At 37.5% G+C, this 26008-nt stretch overlaps 1 protein-coding gene and 1 pseudogene across 5 annotated transcripts in view; one reads left to right on the top strand and one right to left on the bottom strand.

Annotated features, from left to right (window-relative positions):
* Positions 1 to 2903: 2903 nt before the first annotated feature.
* Positions 2904 to 3359, top strand: LOC308653250 (large ribosomal subunit protein eL29-like; annotated as a pseudogene). The gene has a single exon. The product of its transcript is annotated as a large ribosomal subunit protein eL29-like (transcript).
* Positions 3360 to 7249: 3890 nt separating this feature from the next.
* SLC15A2 (solute carrier family 15 member 2) overlaps positions 7250 to 26008 on the bottom strand; it is a 35347-nt gene continuing 16588 nt past the window's right edge. Inside the window, exons 8-22 of one of the 4 annotated variants that reach the window (XM_081302347.1) lie at positions 25425 to 25507; positions 24921 to 25007; positions 24678 to 24767; positions 24542 to 24586; positions 23178 to 23210; positions 22236 to 22324; positions 20992 to 21073; positions 20078 to 20212; positions 19361 to 19525; positions 19164 to 19210; positions 17521 to 17631; positions 16800 to 16896; positions 10240 to 10386; positions 9546 to 9650; positions 7250 to 9201 (exon numbers count right to left, since the gene is read on the bottom strand). In XM_081302347.1, coding sequence (XP_081158473.1) covers positions 9031 to 9201; positions 9546 to 9650; positions 10240 to 10386; positions 16800 to 16896; positions 17521 to 17631; positions 19164 to 19210; positions 19361 to 19525; positions 20078 to 20212; positions 20992 to 21073; positions 22236 to 22324; positions 23178 to 23210; positions 24542 to 24586; positions 24678 to 24767; positions 24921 to 25007; positions 25425 to 25507 — 1487 coding nt within the window. In that variant the 3' untranslated portion in view covers positions 7250 to 9030. Of the gene's footprint in view, positions 9202 to 9545; positions 9651 to 10239; positions 10387 to 16799; positions 19526 to 20077; positions 20213 to 20991; positions 21074 to 22235; positions 22325 to 23177; positions 23211 to 23231; positions 23936 to 24541; positions 24587 to 24677; positions 24768 to 24920; positions 25008 to 25424; positions 25508 to 26008 lie in introns of those variants that run through there. The other 3 variants (XR_014023086.1, XR_014023087.1, XM_081302348.1) reach the window with 3 other exon arrangements.

Here is a 26008-nt window from a genome sequence, read left to right as displayed (position 1 = left end):
GCAGTATGTTGCCACTAAAATCTCTGCTTATTTAAAAAAATTTTTTGGTTGTTGTTTATACTTTTAAGCCCATCTTCCTAGAGGTTTTCTCTGTGTCTACATAGCTCAGTGGTCAGACCATGATGGGGTAAAATATTTTTTTTTCTTTTTTGGGTTGGGGGAATACCTGGGATTGAACTCAGTGGCATTCAACCACTAAGCCACATCCCCAGCCCTATTTTGTATTTTATTTAGAGACAGGGTCTCACTGAGTTGCTTAGCACCTTGCTTTTGCTAAGGCTGGCTTTGAACCCACGATCCTCCTGCCTCAGCCTCCCAAGTTGCAAAGATTTTCTTATATGACTTGGATAAGTACATCTCCATTTTGCTGAACGGATCTGTGTGTGTATTTATAAATCTCTTCAACAATCTGGCAATTTATGTCTGCCTTGGGCTTCACATCCTGCTTTCATTGTATCCTGGGTCCAGTCAGGGCTGAATAAGTAACTGGGTCCTTGTCAATGTCTCCTGATACACCTCCTTCCAAATCTCCTTAGAGCTTAGCAGAATTTTCTTTTTCTTTTTTCTTTTTATGGACTTGGACATAACTCAGTGGTAGAGCACTTGCCCATCTTGTACCAAGCCCGGGGTTCAATCTCCAAAATAGCAAAAATAAATAAATAAAATTTTAAAATCTTTCTAATAGACACATGATAATTATACATATTTATGGGTACAATATGATAGTTCAATATACGTATACAGTGTGTAATGATCAAATCTAAGTAAATTAGCTTTTTCATTTCTTTTTGTCTTCTTGCTTTTTCTTTCTCTTCTCCTTCTTCTCCCTCCTCCTCTTCTTATAGTTTTTGTTTGTTTATTTTTTAGGGCTGTTTTACTATTGGGCTACATCCTCCATTTCTTTTTATATTTTTATTTTGATTCAGGGTCTCACTAAGTTGCTCAAGATGGCCCTGAACTTTTGATCCTTTTGTCTCAGCCTCTGGAGTTGCTAGAATTATAGGCACATGCCACTTCACCCTCTCCTTATCATTTCTTTGTGTTCAAAGCCTTCAAACTCCACTCTCCTAGCTCTTTATAAAATATAGAAAAGGTTGCTGTAAACTATTCAAAGCTTTGATGGAGTTTATCAATGCTTCTTATAGATCTCTTGTTCCTCAGATCACTCTAAACTTTTTGCTGGTCTCTATGGCTTCAGCCTATATTGTGGTCCTATATCACAGTTGCAATGCTGATCTTGACTAGATTGCTTCTGATTACTATTCTAATAGAATATTCCCAGACAGAGGTACTTAGGTCGATTCCTTCCAGCAACAGCAAGTCCTCAAGACTACCTTGCCACAGTGCTGACATATAGAAGGAAAATGATTTAAAAAAATACCAAAATGAACACGAGGAAGGCCATGAACAATTCTAACATGCATTTGGAGTTCCAGGAGAACATGAATAAAAGGAATAAAAGTTTACATTCAAGACTTGGAAAACTTAATATTGGAAAAGATGCCAAATCTTCTCAAATCCAGCTGTAGAAGCAATGCATTCCAGGTTGAGATCTCAATAGATCTGTGTGTAATAATGGGTATGTGTGGGTGTGCAAGTTGACAAGGGCCAATGGTTCTAACTAGATAGGTTGTTAGGGGTCAGGTCAGGTAGGGCGTGTTGACCTTGTTAAGGAGTTGGAAGTTTATCTTTAAAGCAAATAGGGAGCAGTGACAGGTTTTAAAGCAGAAAAGCAACACAATTTGCATGTTAAAATAGATCATATTGCCAGAAGTGTAAAACATAGATTAAGCATAAAAAGCTATTGTCATAATGTCATAAGACATGATGTTGACTTTTAATTGTTTTAGTGACAATGACTGACCGGAGAAAAGTGGGATAAATAGAATCTAAGAGACTTGTTGATAAATTGAATATGTGCAGCCAGCAAAGGGTAGAGTCAAATAATGCTTATGTTCCAAATTTGGAAAATGAGTAGATGGTGTTGAATTTTGAGCCACATGATCATAATGTTGTGATTTTCTTCTGCAGTTCCAAGTAGCCCAGAAGCAGAAATAGAAGTAATATATAGGCTTGTGCACTGGTAAAGACTAGCAGAAATGATAGAAAGTCAAGAAGGCCAAAAATTCTACAATGCTAACACACAACTGAAATAATTGAGCATGAGTCCCAGGGTAGTTTCAAGGCAAAGGCAAACAGATTAGATTGTAATTTGAGAGAAGTGGGATGTATCAATAGAAGATTATAATGAAGATAAAAGAGTTCAATGGGAAGTGGAGGGAAAGTTGTGAAAGTTCAGATCAAGATTAAAAATTTCAAAAATAGAGATTTTGTTTTTGGTGTGTGTGTGTGTGTGTGTATGTGTGTGTGTGTGTGCACGCCAGATATGAAACCCAGGGGTGCTTAACCACTGAGCCACATCCCCAGCTCTTTTTTATTTTTTCATTTTAAGAATGGGCTCACTAAGTTGCTGAGGATGGCTTTGAACTTGCAATCCTCCTGCCTCAGTCTCCCAAGCCTCTCAGATTACAGGCATGTACCATTGCACCTAGCTCAAAATTAAAGATTTGGAAGGTAGAATCTTTCAAGACATACTTCAGTTTGAGAAAAAGCATAGTCTGGTGATGACCCAAGGTAAAATGTAGATCATTGGAATTAAAAAAGAGGTCAGAGAATTGGGAGTTAATGGTTTTCGTCTATGGACGAGAAAGACTCCAAAAGTGATTGCAGGAGATAAGTCACAAAAGAATTGAGAGCCAGATACTACAGTTAGGAAAATACAATCACTTCAAAACAATTTTGAAAACAGAAAAAGTTTTGAACTCATTGATGGTAAGAATAATGTTTCAGCTCTTCCTCTTCTGGTCTCAACTACTCCAGGAGCAGCAGCTTATGGTACAGACATGGCCAAGTCCAAGAACCACACCACGCACAACCAGTCCCCAAAATGGCACAGAAATGGCGTCAGGAAATCCCGATCACAAAGATATGAATTTCTTAAGGAGGTAGACCCAAGTTCCTGAGAAACACATGTTTTCCCAAGAAGCACAAGAAGGGCCTGAAAACAGTGTAGGCAAGCAACGCCAAGGCCGTGAGGGCACATTCCAGGGCTATCAAGGTCTGGTAAAGCCCAAGGAGGTGAAGCCCAAGATGCCAGGGGTGTCAGCAGCAAGCTTGGCTGCCTTGCCTTTCTTGCCCACTCCAGGGGTTGTAGGCACTACCAACCAAAGGCCAAAGCCCAAGCCCAAGCCAAGACCCAGGCTGCAACTCCAGCTCCATTATCAACTCTGGCTTCTGCTCCTGCTCCCAAAGGTGCCCAGACCCTCAAGGGTGCCCAGGTCTTTGTGAAAGCTCCATAGTAAAAGCCTCTGTCTGGAAATACAAGGGCAGAAGGACTGGTGTGACCCCTAGACCCCTGTCTACAGGAGACTGGTGTCCTCCTGGACTATTTGTATAAATAAATCCAGAGATAGGGGAAAAAAAATACAACATTTCATCCGTCTTTGTCTTTTGTGTATACTGCACATCTGGAACATAGCAAATGCTCGACAAATATTTACTGATTAAGCTGACTCCATTGTCCTTTTTTCCTCCAAAATGCATATTTATGTTTAAATGGCTGTTTCAAATTGAGAGATCAGGAGATGAAGAAGTAACCCACAAACTAGTGGCAAAAATAGCCAACCAAGAGAATCAGAGGAAAGACCATCACAGGTAATGCAAAGGTCCTGGCCAGGAACAAGTGTGGCTGCTTGAGAAGCAAAGATGACTAGTGTAGTTGTAGCTCAGTTGTCAAAGGAGCAGAGAATGAGAAAGACCAGGTTAGACAAATCAAGATCACGTAGGGCCTTAGATTGGGTTAAGTAGATTGGATTTTATTCTGATTAGGATGAAAAATCATGGAGAGTGGTAATTAAGGAATGGATCAAGATCAGATCTGTTTACTTGAATCTATGGCATCAACATATTGTTAAACTTCCTCTTCTTTTCTAGCCTTATCTCCCATTATTACTCTGTACACAAATCAGTCTATTTATTATTTCTCCAATCACACTCATGTTTTCTTGTCTGTCTTTTCATCTTTGTTTGTGAAGGAAGCTCTATCTGGAATGCTTTCTTATCCCTTGCTTTTATATCCAGACTCTAGTCATTTTCAAGGTCAAACCTAAAACACTGTCTGTTCCATGAGTCCTTTCTTAATTCCCATGGCCAGAAGTTATCTCTCCTTTCTATGTACTACCATAGCATTTAGCAAATTTCTTTGGTATAGGTCACATTCTATCTTCATTAAACAGATTTGATATAATGCACATGGAAAAATAAGAATCTAAACAAAGATTATATTACTATGAATTTAAATGGTATTTGTATATTTCTTATCTTCTTTGAGATTATTTATGACCATTTATTTGTCCCATAATTCCCAGCATAATGCCTTGCAGAAGAAAGGAGAAAAGAAAGACCATTAAACTGGCCTAAACTGTGGAAGAAAAAGGAGTCAGGTACACTTGCATAGAAATTACCAGAACCCAGGTTTGCTAATAGGAACAATTGCTTCCTTCAGGCCAAAGATTATTGTTTCATGCTGGGTTTACCTAATTGTAATAAAGAATATGTCTTTTATATTGAATCCCATTCTCCTGGGTTTCCTCTTACTTCCATAGGTCACCTACCTCTTTGTCTTTGCTGCATCCTCCTCTTTCCTCAGACATCTAATGTTGGAGGATTCCAGGACTCAGTTCCTGAACCATTTCTCTATGTACATTTACTCCTAGGAACTCTCATCCTGTTTCATGACTTTAAATAGCACTTATATGTTGATGATTCTCAAGTTTATATTTCTAGCCCCAGTCTTCTATTTGAGCTTCAAACTCAGATGTGAAACTGCCAGCTCAATATTTCCAGTTAGATACCATTCATTGGCATCTGAAACTCAACATGTCCAAAACAAAATGCTTAGTTACTTTACACCCCAAATCCATTCTTTCTCTAATTTTTCTAGTTTCATAAAATTATACTATGATTCACCCTCATTATTCAAATCCAAATCTAGGAGTCAGCACTGATGATTTCTTTCTTTGTCCAACCATGTTCAGATCTTGTCAGTTCTACCTTAAGTTTAGTTCCCAAACTACTTCTCCCCAGTTCTATTTCTAGCGCCAATTCAGGAGCGTTTTTTGTTGTTGTTGTTGTTGGTGGTGGTGTAGGGACAAAGGAGGCAAGGCACCGAACATAGCAGGAAACAGTTTTATTTGGCTGCAGCCAGGTTCAGAGGGCATAGCTTTTGCTGTAATCAATCAATCCCCTGAACCTCGAGTTCAGGGAGTTTCAGGGTTTTATACCCAGCATGTAAGGGGAGGGGCTCAGAAGTTCACAGTCTGCAGAAGTTCGCATAAAAGCAGCTTTTTCTTTCACTGTTCTGAGCAAGTTAACTCTTCAAGGACAACACCTGAGAAGGGGAAAGCTTCTTCTCCCCTTTCTTTCCTCCCCCTGCCAGCTGTTACCATGGAGCCCAATTGTAACTTATCTTAAAAATGTAGACATCACTGTGAAACCCCAGCTCAAGGCCAGAGGCCTTGTTTGCACAGTTCTACAAAGTACTATACTAGATATGTTTGTGGAAAATTAGTAAGGGGGTGTCCAGCACCTGGAGTGTCCAAGTAAAACAGAGCAAAATGAAAATAGGAAGTTTATCTACATTGGACTCTTTTGCAGAGACTCTTTTGCTGACAGTCCTAAAATCAGCCATGGTGAAGAGGACTTTTCTGTGGAGAAAGAGGGTGCCACTTCAGTGGTGGTGCTGGGGATTGAAGCCAGCAGCACTCTACTCTAAGCTACATCCCCAGCCCTTTTGGTTTTTGTTTTGAGATAGGGTTTTGCTGAATTTCTGAGTCTGGCCTCAAACTTGTAATCCTCCTGCCTCAGCCTCCAGAGTCACTGGGATTACAAGCAAGTGCCACCAATACCTAGCAAAGCATGACCATCTTTTGCCTGGAATATTCCAAAGGTCTCCTAACTGGACTCCTATTCCCATTTCTTCCTGTCTATAGACATTTCCCCACTCAATAGCCAGACTGGGCTTAAACAAAGAACCATATTGTGTCACTTGTGTTTTTAACCTTTAATAGTTTCATATCTCACTTAGAATGACCTCAAAATATCTTATCATGGTCACAAGACCTCACACAATCAGATCCCTAGCTTTCTCTGACTGAATCTTTGGTCTTTTTGCACATTACTCTTGTCATACTCTTGCCATCTTATCCTGATTGCTCTTCCTCATTGTACCATGACTTTCTCAAGGCCTTTGAACTCCCCAGGATCTTCACAGTCAGTCAAGATAAGAAAGGCACCTTGTGGGCTGGGGATGTGGCTCAAGCGGTAGCGCGCTCGCCTGGCACGCGTGCGGCCCGGGTTCGATCCTCAGCACCACATACCAACAAAGATGTTGTGTCTGCCGAGAACTAAAAAATAAATATTAAAAATTCTCTCTCTCTCTCTCTCCCTCCTCTCTCACTCTCTCTTTAAAAAAAAAAAGAAAGGCACCTTGTGGGTCATCATATCATCATATCTCCAACAGCTGGTTCAACCGATGGCATATAGTTGAACTCGAAGATGTATGTAAGTGAATCATGACTCTCTTTCAAAACTTTGCGGTTAGCCTATCCTGCCTTGTAGTTTCCCAAAACATCTCATGTTACCTTACATGATTTAACAGAAGTGCTTTGTTCAGAGAATGGCAGTTGCTAGCTCTTCTGGTCTGACAACTTCTGGAATGTTGTACTTGGTTCCAGTACTTGGTTCACTTATTAAGATACTTTAATCTTAATTGCTGTATTTCAGGTAAAGTATATTTCTTTAGAAGAGAAAAATCCAGTGGTGAAAGAACAGAAGTGTGCCTTGTGAGGAACCATTACAGGAATTGAGAATCTAGCTTGATGAAAATTAAGAGCATTCATAGTAAAGGAAAGAACTCCTAAATAGCTAAAAGTCTGCCACCTGATAGGGGTTATGCTCATTTTTGTTTGCTATAAAGAAAAGAACCAGTAGTCAGATGTAGGAAGCTGTTGGTTCAGCATATCACAAGAACTGCCTAACAGTTTTGTGGAAACTAGTGTTCTGCAGAACATGATAGCACATTAAGCTAAACAATGCCTCGTGAGTTTTTTCTTATTTTTTATCTTATTTTCCACAGGATCTCTCGATCTTTAATATGCAAATAATAAGATAGTATGCCTCACTTCCCAAACATATTTGTCCATAGACACTTTTATTCACCGAACAGTGTTAACATTTCTTGAAACAAAATTTACAACACAGTTTGGTTTAAAGCAGCTTAACAATGAGTACAGTCAGATTCACATTAAGATACCTGGGGAAACTGAATGGTATTGCTGCCAGTTTTGTACTTCTGAAACATTAGTTATGAACACTAAAGTATATAAAACTTGAGGAACTAGGGGAAATTCTCTTACCTATTACATTATTAATAATGTGAGACCCAGCACTGTTCTAGATGAGAATAGCAAAGTAAAATGAATAGAATAAGGCCCTCAGGTTCAACAGAAATATTCTGCACAGAAAGATCAAGAGAGTAGAGAGAAAGAATCAGGGGAGAGAGGAAGGGAGAGAAAGGGGAAATATCAGGGACTGAATTAGACCAAATTATATTCCAGGCTTTTATACGTATGTCAAAATGAGTCCTAGTGTTATGTTTAACTAAAAAGAACCAATAAAAAATTAAATAAAAAAGAAATATACTGCACGATCATATTTCCAGGTCTGTGCCATCATTAATTCATTGTGTGCAAGGTAAGTTTCTCAACTTTTTTCATTCATACAGGCAAAAACCCCTCATTCTCTGGTCCCTCTCACACACAGATTTTGATAGAATCCTCAGGCAGGACCATTCCCCTTTGTTGAATGTTATTATCACTTAGAACCTCAAATCTGAGAATTAATATTACCCTTTTTGAATAAGCAGGAAATTTCCAAGACTAAAGGAAGAATTAGCATTTATATATTTATGGAGAAAGTAAGCCAGGAAAAATCTCAAAACTTTGAGGCTAAATGAAAGAAAAAAATTAAAGGAAGTTGGCTGTATAAAAGCCCTTTGTTATTAAAGATCTGTTGCAACAAGCAAAACAAGAAGTAATAATAAGAAAAAGCAGTCCTGGCAATACTGAAAAGTTAAGTTGCAAAATTATAGTTAATGTCAATACAGCTATGTACAGAAGAGCATGTAGTCCAAGGGTTCAAACAGTTCCTAAGAGCAATGTGCACTGTAGAGGACTGAACAGCTCATCAGGATTTCTGCAATTTCTATTTGTTTCTATTTCCCAGGACCATGTTTACTAATGTTCACTATCTTTAACATGGCTTCCAGGATCTGTAAGTACTGAGAAATGGGATATATGCATGAGTATGTAAGTACTGTGGTAATCAGAAAGATACATCTTCTATATGTTAACAAAATGACATATTGTCTCCTTCCATTTAAGATCTTATTAAACATGGACAAGCCAGCCACTCCCTGGACCAGATCATACTACAAAAACCACTCTTGAGGTCCTTGTGAAGAACACAATTACATTACTGATAAATTAACTTGAAAAACCACGTCTCTAATATTCTGCATTTTTGCTTCTAAACTAGCACCTCAAAAATTGGGGTCATCAATTCTAGATGGCAGATACCTCTAAAGGAATCCTCCATAACGGACTTATTTCTATAGAGATTTCTTTCTATCACACACTTACATTTTATGCCCATTTGGAGACATGAGACCAGCTTGAGAAATGACAGATGGTTTACTGAGTTCACTGATGGATGGGAAAACACGGTGTCTTAGGGCCTTGATGAAAGATGTACTAGAAAATTCAGTTCTGAAATTACCTCTATCATGGGAGAAAGGTATAAGAAATCAGCTCAGATATGATGTAACCTTTCTCCTAAACCAGTAGGAGAAAAAAAATTGCTTGAAGATGGGTGATGACTGAGATCAGGAACTGGAGTCAGTCCAGGAAATCATCAGAGCTTTGTATTCTTGGTCTCTAAGTTGATCACCTCCCCTTGGAGAATCTGCTTATCTGCTGGTTGGTGAATATCCTCTGACTTTACAGGTATGTAGTAGTAGCCCATGATGGAGAAGATCAGGCACACCACCAGAAGGAGGCAGGAAAACAAAATGAATTCAGCCCACTGCAGGGAGAAATAAATACAAGAGGAGAATATGGAGAAACCTGAAACTAAAGAGAACTTTATGGGGTGGAGACTGAGGAGCACCTTGACTGAAGGTTCACCAATTCAGATAGACTTCTCCTGGGAGAACACTGGGTTCACTGACCTCTCCTTACATAGGCATAGGGTGGTCATTATTGTCACCCACACATCTACCTCTTGACAATCTCTAAGTATCCAATCCATCTCATATCACAGCACTGAGTGGGGAATGTAGGAAACAGAAAGATAGGGAAAAGGAAGAAAAAAAATTGCTTGAAGATGGGTGAGTAGACACGAACTCCTTGTTTCCTTTGGATCCATACCTGTACCAGGCCACTGAACTGCGCCACAACAAGCACAATGATATTCCCAACTGCAACAGTCAACAACCAGGCTGCCTGGAGAACAGACTTCATGCTAGATGGAGCCTAGGGAAGACCAGGTTTGTAAGTAAACAAACTATATGCCAACCCTTTACCCCAGAAGTCTATCCAGTAAACTTTTCCCGTGACAGTTTCCATATTTGAATTTCCCCCACTAAGTTCAACTATCACATTGATTTCAGGGATGGTAATAATGTTAACAGTAAGAAAAAATGAGAACTCTTGAATATTTTAATTCATATGTCATATAATTTTTATACAACACTAAGGGATAAGTTATATTAGTATTCTTAAAAGAAAAGAAAAATAGCATTTGAGTGATGATAATTCATTTGCTTAAGGTTACACAAAAGTCATGCAGACAAAATCTGAACTTAGGTAGTCTAACTCCACAGAGCTTAGTCTTCATATTTAAGTGTTCTTTCCCAGAGCCCAAACAGCATATACAGCTAGGCTGCACTGTCATGATCCTGGAAGTCAAGGTGACTGTTCAAGGTCATACATAGGAACCCAAGGTCAAAATAGATGGAGGTCTTGGCCAGGATCACATACTTATGTAAAGCAGTGCTAGAATTAAAACTTGCTATCCCTCAAGCAATGACTCCATTTTTATTTTTCACTTAGAAAGTCTTACCTGAGAATAAGAAAATTCAAGTCCTGTGACAGAGAACATGACCTCAGCAACTGTAACCAGAATATACTGTGGTAGTTGCCATGCAATGGACATTTTATTGGCTGGAATGTCTTCTGTCTTCCAGGCCTGAAGACCTTGATTGGTGATCTTAGTGAGAGAAAGAGGAAATGGTCTTATCTGTAGTCTCAAGAAAATATGCCTAATTGTAGCATTCTATGACCTATATCCATTCCTTTTTAAATTTTCATCCTTTTGCTACTTTGAAAAGATTGAACATTTCCACACAATTCCAGTTTTTTGAATTTTTTTTTTTTTTTGGTAACACTATGCTCAATTGCCAGACTTCAATCAGTTACATTAAGTGAGAGTGGGGTTGAGGATGTAGCTCAATTGGTAGAGTGCTTTCCTCACATGCAAAAGGCCCTAGGTTCAATTCCCAGCACTGCCAAAACAAAAACAAAAACAACTCCCCCCCCCCAAAAAAAAATACAAAGTCTGTGAGAGGAGCTGGAGTTCTGGCTCAGTGGTAGCGTACTTGCCTAGCATGTGCAAGGCACTAGGTTCAATTCTCAGCACCACACAAAAAAATAAATAAAATAAAATAAAGATATTGTATCCATCTACAACTAAAAATATTTTTTAAAGTATGTGAGATAAATAAATTGATGCCCAAATACCCTTAATTCTCTGAGTTTAGAGGCCATTGGGTTCAAAATAATATGGTAAAAATTTCCTGTTTTGCTTCTGTTGAGAGAACAAATAATCTAGGCACCTATTTGTATTTTCTCAGAAGAAGAGAAGATCATGAAATGAGCTTCTAAATCAAAGTCAGATAGTCAAATATTCAAATTCAAGTCATTAAGTAAATAAAACGTGTCAAATGGAAATGGGAAGAACTATATGAGGCGGATAGCACAGGTTCCATCTAAAGGGTATAGCCACTAAAGCAACAGCCAAGTGACACAGTAATATCTGTTATGGAATCCCTGACTTTATGCCAAGATACGTTAGCAATCTAAGTTCTTAGGTAAAATCTCTTGAATTTTAAATATTAACAATTAATTATTTTATTTATTTGTCAACAAATGCAAGCCAAACAAGATAGATCTATAGAAAGAACTGGGTCCCCAACTTCCTTAATAAGACTCCTGTAGCACAAGAATTAAAATCAAGAATCAATAAATGGGATAGACTCAAATTAAAAAGTTTCTTCTCAGCAAAAAAAAAAAAAAAAAAAAAAAAAAAAAGTCTGTGAGGTGAATAGAGAACCTACATCTTGGGATCAAATCTTTGCCCCTCACAAATCAGAGCACTAATCTCTAGGGTATAAAGAACTCAAAAAGCTAAGCACCAAAAAAAAAATAAATAAATAAAAAATAAAATAACCCAGTCAATAAATGGGCCAAGGACCTGAACAGACACTTCTCAGAAGATGATATACAATCAATCAACAAATATATGAAAAAATGTTCATCATCACTAGCAATTAGAGAAATGCAAATCAAAACCACTCTAAGATATCATCTCACTCCAGTCAGAATGGCAGCTATTATGCATACAAACAACAATAAGTGTTGGTGAGGATGTGGGGAAAGAGGTACATTCATACACTGCTGGTGGGACTGCAAAATGGTGCAGCCAATATGGATAGCAGTATGGAGATTTCTTGGAAAATTGGGAATGGAACCACCATTTGACTTCAGTCTATACCTGAAGGGCTTAAAAACAGCATAGTACAGGGACACAGCCACATCAATGTTTATAGCAGCACAATTCACAATAGATTAACTGTGGAACCGACCTAGATGCCCTTCAATAGATTAATGGATAAAAAAAAATGTGGCATATATACACAACAGAATATTACTCAGCAATAAAAGAGAATAAAATCATGGCATTTGCAGGTAAATGAATGGAGTTAGAGAAGATAATGCTAAGTGAAGTTAGCCAATCCCCCAAAAAACAAATGCCAAATGTTTTCTTTGATATAAGGAGGCTGATTCATAGTGGGATAGGGAGAGGGAGCATGGGAGGAATAGAGGAACTCTAGATAGGGCAGAGGGGTGGTAGGGGAAGGGCAGGGGCATGGGGTTATTAATGATGGTAGAATGTAATGATCATTATTATCCAAAGTACAAGTATGAAGACATGAATTGGTGCAAATATACTTTGTATACAACCAGAGATATGAAAAATTGTGTAATAAGAATTGTAATGCATTCTGCTGTCATACATAAATTTTAAAAAGAAATAACTGGGTCCCCAGGCCCCCAATTTATGACTTCTGGTCTAAGTGCCTATTCGATTTTGGCATTTAGAATTATCTATGGCCTCTATCTTGAACAGCATATAAGAGAGAATAAACAAAAAAATGAAATAACACCAGGAATACAACTGTTACAAGTTGAATTGTGTCCCTCAAGACTTGTGTGTTGAAGTTCTAACACCAGTACCTGAAAATATAACCTTATTTGGAAATAAGCTTGTTTATAGATGCAATTAGACACATTGAATTGAGGTCATTAGGATATATGACCAATTTGATAGGTATCCTTATATTAAAAAAGGGAAATTTGGACACAAAGAAGCACATAGGAAAAATGCCATGTGAAGATGAAGGCAGGCATTGAGGTAATTGTACCACACCCCAAGGAATACTAAATTTCCAGAAAACCACCAAAAGGTATAGGGGAGGCATGGAACAGATTCTACCCCACAGCCCTAAGAATGAACCAACCCCACCAAACATCTTCATCTCCGACTTCTAACCTTCGTAACTGAGACAATAAATTCCCACAGCATAAGCCACTCGGTTTGTGATACTTTGTTAAAGCAGTCCTAGAAAATTAATTGGTCTGGATTGGTTTAATATCTGAAAATCAATTAATGCTGCATGCCATATCAACAGAATAAAAGACAAAACCCACATTATTATCTAAATAAATGTACAAAATTTAATTTTGCATTTGACAAATTCAACCCCATTTATGATAAAATGATCAGGGGGAAAATAAAATAAAACCTCAAAAAACTATGAATAAAAGGAAACTTCAATTTCATAAGCAGCATCTATGAAAAACCCACATGTAACCTACTTAATGATAAAAGACTGAATGCTCCCCACTCCACCCCCAGAAAACATCTGCTCTAACCACTTCTATTCAACATTGTACTAGAACAACCAAGCAAGGAAAAGAAATGAAGGCATCAAGATTGAAAAGACAGTTATCTCTATTTGCAAATAGCATGATCTTGTAGGTAGAAAGTCTAACGAGTCCACTAAAAAAACATTCAACCTAACAAATAAGTTCAGTATGGTTGCAGGATGATATTAGAAAGATTAATATAAAAAATCAATTGTATTTCTATAACTTACAATAAACAATCTGAAAATGAAATTAAGAAAATTATTCCATTAACAACAGCTTCAAAAGTATTGATGCATAGGAATATATTTAACAAAGCAAATCTAAAAGTTATACTCTGAAAGCTACAAAACATTTTCAAAAAAATAGAGAAGACGAAAATATATGGAAGACATTTCATGTTTACTGAACAGAAAACTTAATATTGTTATGATGGCAGAACTTCCCCAAAATGATCAAAGCAGTCTCCAGCAAAATCCCAGTTGGCTTCTGGTCCTAATTTGATCCTGAAATTTACGTGGCAATTCATTGGCCCCAAATAACCAAACCAATGTTAAAAAAGAAAACCGAAGTTGGAAACTCACACTTCCAGAATACAAAATTTACTACAAAGAAACAGGAAACAGAACAATTTAGCATTGGCACAAGAATAGACATGTAGATCATGGGATAGAATTCAGAGACCAAAAATAAGACCTCATGCTTAAGGTCAAATGATTTTCAACAAGAGCTTCAAAACGGTTTAATGAGGGAAAGAAAATCTTTTCAATCAATTGTGCTGGGGAAACTGGGTATATACATACAAAAGAATGAAAATGAACACCTTAGCTCACATTACATATCACTAAAAATAGACTGAAGACCTTCACGTAAGAGCTAAAACTACAAAATTTTTAGAGGAAACCATAGGCATGAATCCTTGTGACTTTGGTTTAGGCAGTGGTTTCTTAGATATGACACTGAAACCATAATCAACCAAAGAAAAAGTAGATAAGTTGAACAAAATTAAAAACTTTTGATCTTCAACAGACAGTGTCACTAAAGTTAAGAAAAACAACCAAATTATTAAGTGGGAGAATTTGCAAATTATCTATCTGACAATAGGCATGTCTAATATATATAAAGAATGTTTACAAGTCAATAATAAAAGAGATAAATAACTCAATTAGAAATTGGGCAAAGGATCAAAATAGATGTTTCACCAGAGGTATACAAATAGACAAGAAGCACATGAAAAGATGTTCAACATCTTCTCTAACCACATCACTAACCATCTGGGAAATCCAAGTCAATACCTTAATGAGATGCTGTTTCACACTACCAAAGTGACTCTAACCAAAAAAGGAAACCCATATTGGTGAAGATGTAGAGAAACTGCAACCTGTACACACTATTAGTGGGAATGTAAGATAGTGCAGTTGCTTTCGAAAAGCCTGGAAGCTTTATGAATGGTTAACCATAGAGTTACCATGTGACCCAGGAATTCTACTTCTAGGTATATAGCCAAAAGAAATGAAAATGTATGTCCCCACAGAAACCTGCATATGAAGGTTCATAGCACAATTATTTATAAGCCTCAAAAGTCAGAAACAACTCAACTGTACATCAACTGATGGGTAAATAATAAAAAGTGGTACAGTCATACAGTAGAATATTATTTGGTAATAAAAATAAATAAACTAATTGGTTTGAATATACTTCGTATACAACCAGAGATATGAAAAATTGTGCTCTATATGTGTAATAAGAATTGTAATGCATTCCACTGTCATGTATAAATTTTAAAAAAATAAAAATTTTAAAAAATTAAAACGTAACAAAGGAAAATTTAAAAAAGAAAGAAAGAGGAAAAAGGAAAAACTAAAAATAAAAAAATAAATGAACTACTGATGGATGAGCCTTGAAAATTATGCTACATGAAAGAAGCAGACACAAAAACATTCTATGATTTCTTTTATTTTTATTTTTACTCACTTATTTACCTCTTTTGGTACTGGACATTGAACCCGGAGGTATTCTACCGTTAAACTACATCCTCAGCCCTTTTCATTTTTTATTTTAAGACAGGGTCTGGCTAGTTGCTGAGCTGGCCTTGAACTTTGTACCATCTGCCTCAGCTTCTCAAGTCGTTGGGATTATAGGCATGTGCCACCATGCCCAGCATGTGATTCTGTTTACATGAAATGTCCAGATTACAAAATATCATAGACAGAAAGTAGAATAGTGGTTGCCTAGAACTAGTGGTTTAGGAAGAAATGGAGAGTGACTTCTAATGGGAATATGAGGTTTCTCTTCTTTTTCTTTTTTCTTTTTGTAGTAGGGATTTAGCTCAGGGGTGTTTACTGAGCCACATCCACTGCCCCTTTTATTTTTTTATTTTGAAACAGATTCTCATTAATTTGCTTAGGGCCCTGCTAAGTTGCTGAGGCTGGCTTGGAACTTACAATCCTCTTGCCTCAATCTCCTGAAACACTAGCATTACACGTGTGCACCACCATGCCCAGCATTATGAGGTTTCTTTATGATGTGAGAAAAATGTTCCAAACTGTACAACTCTGGTTATATTAGGAACCACTGAATGCACACTATGGAATGTTTTTTTCTCTATATATATTGAATACATATCAACATATATTGAACACATTAATATAGTAAAAGCCATTGTATACTTTAAATGGGTAAATTATACGGCATACTAATCATATCTCAACAAACATGTAATAAAAATGTATAACCAAAAAGATCAAATTAAATTAATTAATCAATAAATTATATAAAATTGTATACTTGGTATTCTCATCACACCTCTAGAAATATTCCCTCCTACTCATTCTTTTTTATCTTTAATAGTGTCAAAAGTAATTAAATAATAAAATTTAAACCAAGATTGGTACCAAAATTAAAATGCAGACGTACCCTGCCCTGATTGCTGAGACAATTGTTTTTGATGGACTGATCAGTTAACAGATCCCCAAACTTTGTGTGGCAATTGACATTTACTATTGGTATTGGTATTTCAGACTGTGATGAGTTAGTAGGTTAAATTTCTAGAGAGCTAGGAGACCTGCCTATGAAGCCACACAAGAAGACATAAATAATTTTGCATTAATAAGCTTTGGTTTCTTAGGGCTATAATGAGACTGGAGTAGATCATGTGATCTCATAGTGAGGACTCAAGATGAATTACGTTTCCCATTCCCAATACGATTTGCCTATTGCTGATGTATTTTCTATTTAAATTCCCTCTGTAGACAGTGGGCTTTCTAAAATCACTGTAGAAACTGCCACCTTACATTAGAAATAAGCACTTGACCCTGTCTTGTCGGAGTCTTCTCCCTTTGCCCTTCGTCCCTGCCAAAAGGACCCCAGGATGTGGTGGAAGGGGGCAAAGGGAGGTAGCTGTGAGCTACTTACATTAAGAATAACAAACAGATATGATGCACCGAAGTCTAGTAGACCCAAATTCAGAGAAAAGTCCTTATCTTCAGTTTTACAATGCACTGCAGGGTATCTGGAAAAGGATGAGTTTAGGTTAGGATATGCAGCATGGCTCAGCACTCATCTCCAGAGAAAAGAGTGATCCCAGCTGTCTACTGATCACGTGCAAAGTCACCTCTTTGAAGAGAGATGCTTCTAGGAACAAGTTATTTTCATGCCAGGTTATTTGCCTCTGACCATGAGCTCTTTATTGCCCGTAAGGTTTTTGTTTTTGTTTTTAAGTCCTAAATTTGAATAAAGAAGGCACAAATCATCTTTTGTAGATTTAAGGCCCAGGTGAAGTTTCTCATGCAAATCTTATGACCTGGAGGAACAGGTCATAAGGTAAACACAGTGAACCTGAGTGGGTAAATTCTAAGTAATGAAGTGCCAATGGAACATCCCACAGAGTAAGAGGCAGAATCAATAATAAAGTTTGTGAACCTCACAGAGATAGGCCATGTGTGGCCATCACAACTACCATGATCTCAACATATCCCTGCCTAAAAATGGTGAGACTGAGGGCAGGAGGCAAGAATTGAAAAGCAGTAGGAGTCTGTCTATACAGATGTACCTAAGTTCCCCATCTATAGACAAAGATAGCATTTTAAAAACAATTCTTGATAAAATTAAAATGGCCACAGGGCAATGCTCTTACTCTCCTCTATGAACAGTTCTGTAAAGAGACACACCATAGTCTTCACCAACACTGATGGGGGTGTCGGTACCCAGGGAGATGTTGACATCTGTATGCAAAGTGTTAATAAACCTGAGGGTAGAGAAATTATTTACAAATCAGACAGATACAAACAGGACACCTGATAAAAGAGGGTAGGGACCTTTTCTATTTTCCCTATCACTATATCCCCAGTGCCTAGAATAATGCCTGGTACGTAAAGGTTCATGACACATACTTATCCAGACAAATGAATGAAGTCACATGTAAGAAGTAATCAGTAGTCTTAACTTTTTCTAACTTCTTCTTCTTGGGGTATTAACTTATCATCTGTCACATTCTCACCAGATCTCTAGCTGGATGGACGCTGTCATGATCACCCAATTGCAACCTGAGTTTCCTTTCTAATAGAGCTTAGGTATATCCAATTTCTTTTCCTCTTAATGTTGGAATTCGCCAACTGAGACTTTACTAAAAAATAATATAATTATTATAATATAATATATAATAATATATAATAGAATAATATATAATATAATAGACAACTAAATATAAACTATTTACATAAAAGTGACATCTTACCCTACCATGAAGGAAGTCCAATTTGACTCATGAAAAACTTAGATCTTAGTGCATAGTAATTTGTTATTGTTTTCTAGTCTCCAGAAACGTTGGACCCTTCCAGAACCAACTTTCTAGTCTTCTGAACCTAAGTCCCTAGATTAATTCCTCGAAATGGGTTTTTGGTACATTTCTGTTTTGATAGCTTTTGCCTTGGTCTCTGCCACGGGAAAAGAAGGGCAGTTTCCTCAGAGTCTTACAGCTTGATTCCTGGACTATAGATCATCCTGCGCTGATCTAAAAAATACCCACCCTCTTGTAAGACTTAGTTCTCTGGCTTTCTGGCCTCATTCTTGCCTTATTTATTTTGAGCTGTTTGCTTTTCCTGAAGAATATTCAAAAGCAAGTGATTATGATTGTTCCATCCTTCAGTGAAATTCAGATTTTTCATCAAAACTTCTGTACAACACTCTTCTTAACAACAACTACCTCATCTTGGTGGCACATACAAGGCATGTGTATCTCATGTCTAATTCCTACCACAGACAGCAGGTGACCTCTTTGGTGCTCCATCTCTGTATCTATCCCTTGCTTCAGCTTTGTCTAGATTCAAAATCAAATCTTTTGACTTAAAATATGAACGACACCACGATGCCACTATAGATTTACAATAATTTAAACAACAGATTTCCAATTACCAACTTTGAAGGGAGATTACTTGCTTACTTCTAAATTTCTCTCTCATGGCCACAGAAAGAAAGTACTTAGTTATTTCCTTGAGGTCAAGATAAATGGATAAAATACAGGAGAAAAATATTTGCAGTGGAGCAGAGCAGGCATATGGAGATAGTGTCATTTTTTAATTCCACATGAGAAAGCAAGCCGAGCTCCCTCTCACTGCCCTGGAAGATGCTTTCAGACACCAGTGTCCCTGACCTTCTAGGAGAGACAATCCCTGTTCAGAACAAGTCAAATGAGGCCTCTTTATCTGAAGCCCCAATGATCAGAAGAGACCCCCAGATTCAAGAAAATGGTGTGGCCTGGGGTCTGCCTGATATCCAAACCTGATGGCTGTCATCCCGTTTGTTGTTTTGTTTTCTATATCCTTTACCTAGAATAGAGGAAAGTAAAAAATCAGTAACAGCTGATAAAGGGAACCGATGATCAGAACATTGAATCAGCAGACAGATCCTTGATATGGATGAGCCAGCCATCCTACTTTGAGATGGCAACTTGGAACATGGGCAATTCCTCAACTTACCATCATGCTGGAGACACTTTTCCCATTCTCATGAATGATCAGACTGTACCAGTTCTTCTCCTCCACAGAATGCTCAGTATAGACAGACAAATTATGATACTTCAGATGGAAGTGGAAATCCTGGCTTTTTGTTTTCAGGTGCAGTTTGGAATAATTTGTTGTTTTCTGTAGAATGAAGTACCTGTTACACTCACCTTCTATGCCAGCTTGAAAATGTTTTCGTATGTTTTACTTTTTGTTTTGGGAATCACTGGGAATTAAACCCAGGGCCTTACATATGCTAGGCAAGCTATCTACCACTGAGCTACAGGTCTGAGCCCGCTAACCCAGCTTGGATACTGCAATTTCATAGCATCTCAGGGTGAATCACCTCATCAGATACTAATAATTTCTTTCTTTGAATTAGTTAGTTCTAGGAATGTACCATAGGAAATAGAGGCATTCATAAAGATTCATGAGTAAGGATGTTCATTATAGGATTATATATAATAATAAAAACTTGAATGTCTATAGGAAAATATTTAAATTAACTATATATATATATATATATATATATATATATATATAGGATGGAATATTATATACTCATTAAAATCATGTTGTCATAAATTATCTAAGAACACAGGAAATGTTTATGATACAATTCATGTTAAGAAAAAAAAAATCAAGGTCAATACAGTACATAAAGCTTCTGATTCATTCAGGTTCATAACTCACCTGAAAGGATTTGATGGACTCTATCAACAGAGAATGATTTCCATTTCCCAGCACTGTCACTTTCACTTCGTCGTCTGCCAGGTTCAAGATTTGTAGGTAGATTTCTTGAGAACCTGGCTGAAGTGGGGCCATTCCCTTAGAACAAATAACATATATTGGAATCACCAACAAATAACCCTCCCGGAACATGATAACACATAACTTGGTCCTGCTCTGACAACCTAACCTATGTAGTCAAAAGGACATGGTTTTCTCCCTCTGAAGAGCATTTGGCACTTGTAATTTGGAAGGCTGAGGTAGGAGGATTGCAAATTCAAAGCCAGCCTCAGCAAAAGTGAGGCCCTAAGCAACTCAGTGAGACCCTGTCTCTAAATAAAATACAAAATAGGGCTGGGGATGTGGCTCAGTGCTTAAGTGCCCCTGGGTTCAATCCCCGGCACCACCCCCCCCCCCAAAAAAAAAGAAGAAGAGTGTTCGGTTTAGAAAACCCTAATGGTAACTTGAAGGGGGAAACAGTTCAATGAAGCAGGCACCAATGCCAGGAAATAAACTATGTGTTTTTCAACTCAGTCGTGACCTTACTTCACTCCCCATTAGTGGCTATTTGACTGCCAACAATAATCTATTAAGTATTTGGAAAGGCATCACAAAAGCCTGTGTTCCCTAAACAGATGGCTAGATATCTTGGATATTAGTGTTTGGGAATTCCCTGAAAACAAACTCTGAATCATTCATGCAAAAGTTGGACCTCATTTTGCATCCGTATCTATTTACCTATCATGCATACTTACCATGCACTTCCTATAAAACAAATACTGTGCTAGGTCCCAGGGAATCAAGAGTGAACAAGTCAGTACAGTGAACAAGACAGATATGGTCCTGCCCTCCTGGAGCTTAAGATTTGTTGAACTCACATTTATTTTTATTTCTATCACTGCTGCAACTGCAAATGCCAGGCATGCTAGGATCATACCAGCTGCCATTTTCCTGAGTGATCTGCAGACAAAAGGGAGAGAGAATTGTTCTATCCTTTAGACTCTACAGTAAGAATTCCAAACTCCTTAGCCTATCATTAAAGACCTTTCCTGATTTAGTACCAATTACTTTTCAAAGCCTTTCCCAGAACTCTTATTAATACATCTTCTCCCCCTTCTTTTACTAGAGGCACATCTCTTTGTAATTGTACCACCTTTTCCCACTTCTACCTTGACTTATGAGTTTCCTATCCATTATGGCATAATATCAAAAATCACAGCAATACAACCAGACTTGTTGAACATTTACCATATATCAGGTCCTGTACATGCTTTAACTGATTTTCTTCTTCAGAAGCCTTTTTTGACCCTGGTGACTGGAAGGACTCTCTCCTTTTCTACACCTTTCTACCATTTTCATCTTCCCTTCCTAGAGCATGTAACACAATTCACCTATGTAATCGTTATTCTCACATGTGTTCTAGCTCCCTTACTAATTAGTAAACCCCTGGATGGGGAAACCTGTGCTTGATTTACATTTGCATAGCACTTGGTCCTGAACTCCCTGATGTCTGTTCAGTGAGTGGTGAGTAAATGATAGGCCATTTGAATGCGGTAAAATAATAATAATAATAATAAAACAAAATAATAATAATAATAATTTAAAAAGGAGACTTGAAACCCTCCTCTGGAAAATATTACGAAGAATAACTTCTATTACAAAGAATAACTTCTAAAATAGGAGAGAAGGAGTCATTGGGAATAATTCTATCCTCTGCCCAACCCTGTTCCCCGCTTGTTTCATAGGGGACAATGGTAAATTTAAAGGAATGAATTATCATCAAAAACTTTGGGCTTCTTGGAAGAAGCAACATTCAAAGACAAAGCAACAAGTTGGTTTAGGAGCCTACCCTCATATACTTTTGACTTTTAATAAAGCCTGGACCCACCCCTTCAATATCACACACTTACATTCCTAGTGAAGGCTTTGACTCTCATTGATTACACCTAACTCCCACTCTTCAATATTAATAGGCACATAATTCAGTGAGGAAAAATAGAAGTAAAAACAATAAACCAAACCCAGACATAATTAAGTAGAAACATACAGGTATTGAATCTGTATCAAAGTGAGCAAAGACTGAATCAGTTTGTAGTTAATTCAAGGTATAGTGAGCACTTACGAGAAGTTAATTCCACACTTGGAAATCAGAGGATAAATGACAAGGTCAAACAATGGGATGCAGACAAGAACCAAAAAGGGATTTAGTACCTGCAATGCATGGTAAAAAAGGATCAGCTACAAGTGTTCTCTCATAAGTGTGAGCACATGCTGGTATTCGCATGCTTGCACTCTCATCCACATACACTTAGTACATATGGAACGATTCAACATTTCTCAGCCCTTTACACCCAAGACTATTTTCCTTGTATAGTACCTTCCAAATATCCCAAGGGGCTACTTTCTCTCTGAGAGTGTTTTTCGGCCAATCATATTCAGAGTTCTCCTCTCCCACTGTTACTTTTTAAATTTTTTTTTTTAAATTTTTAGTTGTAGATGGACACAATAACTTTATTTTATTTATTTGTTTATCGTTATGTGGTGCTGACGATCGAACCCAGTGCCTCATATGTGCTAGGCAAGCGCTCCACCACTAAGTCATAACCCCAGCCCCTACTATGACTTATTTTCATAGCTTAGTTTCAGAGCTCCAAGGGAATATGACATAGTCAAGGGAGAGGAAGGAGAGAAGAAAGAAGTAGGTCTTGTTGAACAAGAGGCTTAAAAGGGAACTGGGAGTCATCAACAGATTCTGACTCCATTGCCCACACAACAAAGGCTTATACTCTCTTTGGCAATGTTTTCATTATCCACTGCCTTGACAAAAAAGAAATCCAATGATTATACTTTACCTGTGGGGGGACAAGCTCACTCTCCCTGGAATTGGGAGGCAGCTACTTTCCTAATATTTAAAGTTTAAAAAGAATTTTATCATCTCTGCAGTTGTTCCTCCTCAGTATATAAGAAGAAATGCATCAGATTACAGCTGTTAATCCTAATACTGCAGGTAGAGGGATAGATGAGGAAAGAAACACATCCTCATGCCTACAGGGAAGTCTCCTACCTGCATCTGGTCCGGCTGAAGCACAAAAAATCCCTGAAACATTATAATAAATGGTAGTGAGATGGTGCAGAAGACAAGAAAAGTCCAGATGAATAATCTTGCTAATTAGCAGGCAAAAGCATTTAAAAGAAAATTCATCAGATCTTTGGTTGACGACCACTATCTTGCCTGTTTGGGACTGAGAGCAGACTTGGAATGGCTTCTGGCTACATTTGGTGAAGGCTGATGGGCCTAAGGGAGAATATTCTTTTCTGTGTACATGTTGAGTATACCTGAAATGCTTGGGTTAGAAATGTTTTGCACTTTGGAATATTTGCATAAACATAATGAAATATCTTGGGGATGAGACCCATGAGACCCTAAACATGAAATTCATTCATGTTTTATATTTTTCTCATACACATGGCCAAAGATGATTTTACACAATACTCATAATAATGGTATGCATGAAATAAAGTTTCACGGTTGGAATTTTCCACTTGTGGCATCATGTCAACACTCAAAAAGTCTAGGATTTTGAAGGGATTTAGATTATGGATTTTGGGGTTAGGGATGCTCAACCTATACTACACTTTTCTTAGACTTTGGAGAAGATAGAGTTGGTGTGTTTTTATTAATTTCAGCAACTGCAGTTATAAGTGGTAATAATGAAAAGGAAAAGACATTGTTCTTAGGGTGAGGACTCCCACTGACACAGTGCTTCCAAAGTTGGTCTCCAGAAGTCAACAAAGAGGACCACCATGGTTAATCTTGGACTACTAGAGAAAGGGAGAGGTAAAATTATATTTAGCAGGCTGGCTTCAAACATACTGCTAATATGACTCTGGCATCACCCACCCTGTCTGTCTTCTTCAGAACTATACTATAATAACCTAGGAAGTAGAACAGTTGAGAGCATGGATGATACTTTGAATGAACTGAAGAATAGCATTTGGAAAAAAAGAAAAGAATATTCACAACTTTTCCATTCTTTCCACATCCTTTTACAAAATGTTCTACCTCTCACAGGTCTCCTGCTGGGCCATGCCTGAGAGATGGAACCAGTTGTGTAATAACACCAATCAAACCTGTCCCTGCTTATGTTCTAGGATTAGCTAGAAGAAAATCTCCACCCCAGGTCTGGATCACTTCATTTGATATCCCACTATCTAGCTACATCCTGGTATACTTATTTCTCATCCTTATGTTCCTGATTTCTAAAGATAAAGTTCTGGTTTTTATTTCATTGTCTGCTCAGTGCTTAGGCTAAATGTACCTCTAAAATGATACTGTATTGATTTTTAGGCAAAAACACAAATAAATTAAATTTTCTTCAATATGGATGATGAAAAAATAAACCTCTCTCAAAAATCTCTTCTACTCACCAAATTCCCATTCATCTTGGTGGCTTGCAGGGTCCATCGTGAGCCCTGGGGCAGACAAATGTTAATAAGTTAAATTTCTGTTCTATGGGAGTAAAGTAGTGGAAGAAGGGGTAGCTTTCAAAAGGACTATTCTTACCTGCTGATCCAAAAGAGCCCAGAACATGGGCAATGGAATATAAAGGAACAGTATCCTAGTCAGTGCCTTGACATCCATAATGAGACGCTTCTGCAGGGAGGAAGAAAGAATGGGCAGAATTGCCAGAAGTTCCACTTAGAAAAGAAGTTCCCAAAAGCAGAAAGAGAAAAGAGTCAAATACACAGGAGAAGATGTATTTGGAAAACCCCATAGAGCAAGGAGACTTCTGCAGTGTTCACTTACTGGGTACTTCTCAGAGGCCCAGTCCAGCCAGTGCTGTCGCTTTGGAATATCCCCAGAACGGTTCTTGAAGCGGTTGGAAATAGCAAACTAGTGCAGAACATAGATATCAGGTGAGAGAAAACGAGAAACCATTCTCTGCCTTTTCCAATTCTTTTTTTTCCCCCTCACACACATACACACATACCTTTTGTGACCTATTCCAACTCTTTGATCTCATTAGACATTGAATTTCAGAATACTCAAGATATAAATTTATCTTTTTTCCCATTAACATCATATATAACTATATATCAGAATATTTTTGCCAATTTCAAAAATGATTTTGCTATTTTTTTAATTTAATGGTTAAGTAGAGATATGGAGGAAAATCAATTAATATCAGCTTGTCAAAAACCATGCATGTAGAACAGAGATCACAGAGAAAAATAAAAGGCCATTTTCAAAGGTGTATACACTCAGCATAGCATCTCTTTATTCTTTTGATTGCAAAAGGTAGGTACTTACCCAGATACATTTCATAACTTGAGCCACTATATTTCCTTCAGGAGGTGGTTTTTTGTACATTTTGCTTCCCATTGCAAACACAACTGCAATTGATACACAAACAATGTTCTTAGCATGTCATTTGGTGGGCTCGGTGCATCAATGCTAAACTGTAGGAGTGATGGGCAAATCTCATAAAGAGATTACACTTCCTGACTTTGATGTTATAAAAATTACAAGCCAAGAAGAGATAAAATAGTCAACTGGTATCTATTGAGACTTTCATGTAGTCACAGAGATGTAAGTCATCTTTGGCTTCTCATTCTTCTTTCTCCATCCTCATATCTGATGTTACCAACTTTCATAGATCACCTTTCTTCAATGTATTGTCCATTGGCCCCATTTAGGTTACCATTGCTCCTAACCTCATACAGACTTTCCAACTTTCTACCCTTGATTATAAAATGGCCACCAACTTGTTTTTTATCCTCTGATCTCTTCCTTTTTTAATATGATGCCACATTAAAACCTTCTTTCCAGAATCTTCCTAATAAGCCTGAATTCCTAGCAGGAAAGATTCTCTAAAATTCATTAATAACCTACCA

This window comes from Spermophilus citellus (assembly GCF_964194105.1).
Source record: "Spermophilus citellus genome assembly, chromosome: 7".
Classification (NCBI taxonomy): Eukaryota; Metazoa; Chordata; class Mammalia; order Rodentia; family Sciuridae; genus Spermophilus; species Spermophilus citellus.
This window is presented reverse-complemented; position numbering and strand designations above follow the sequence as displayed.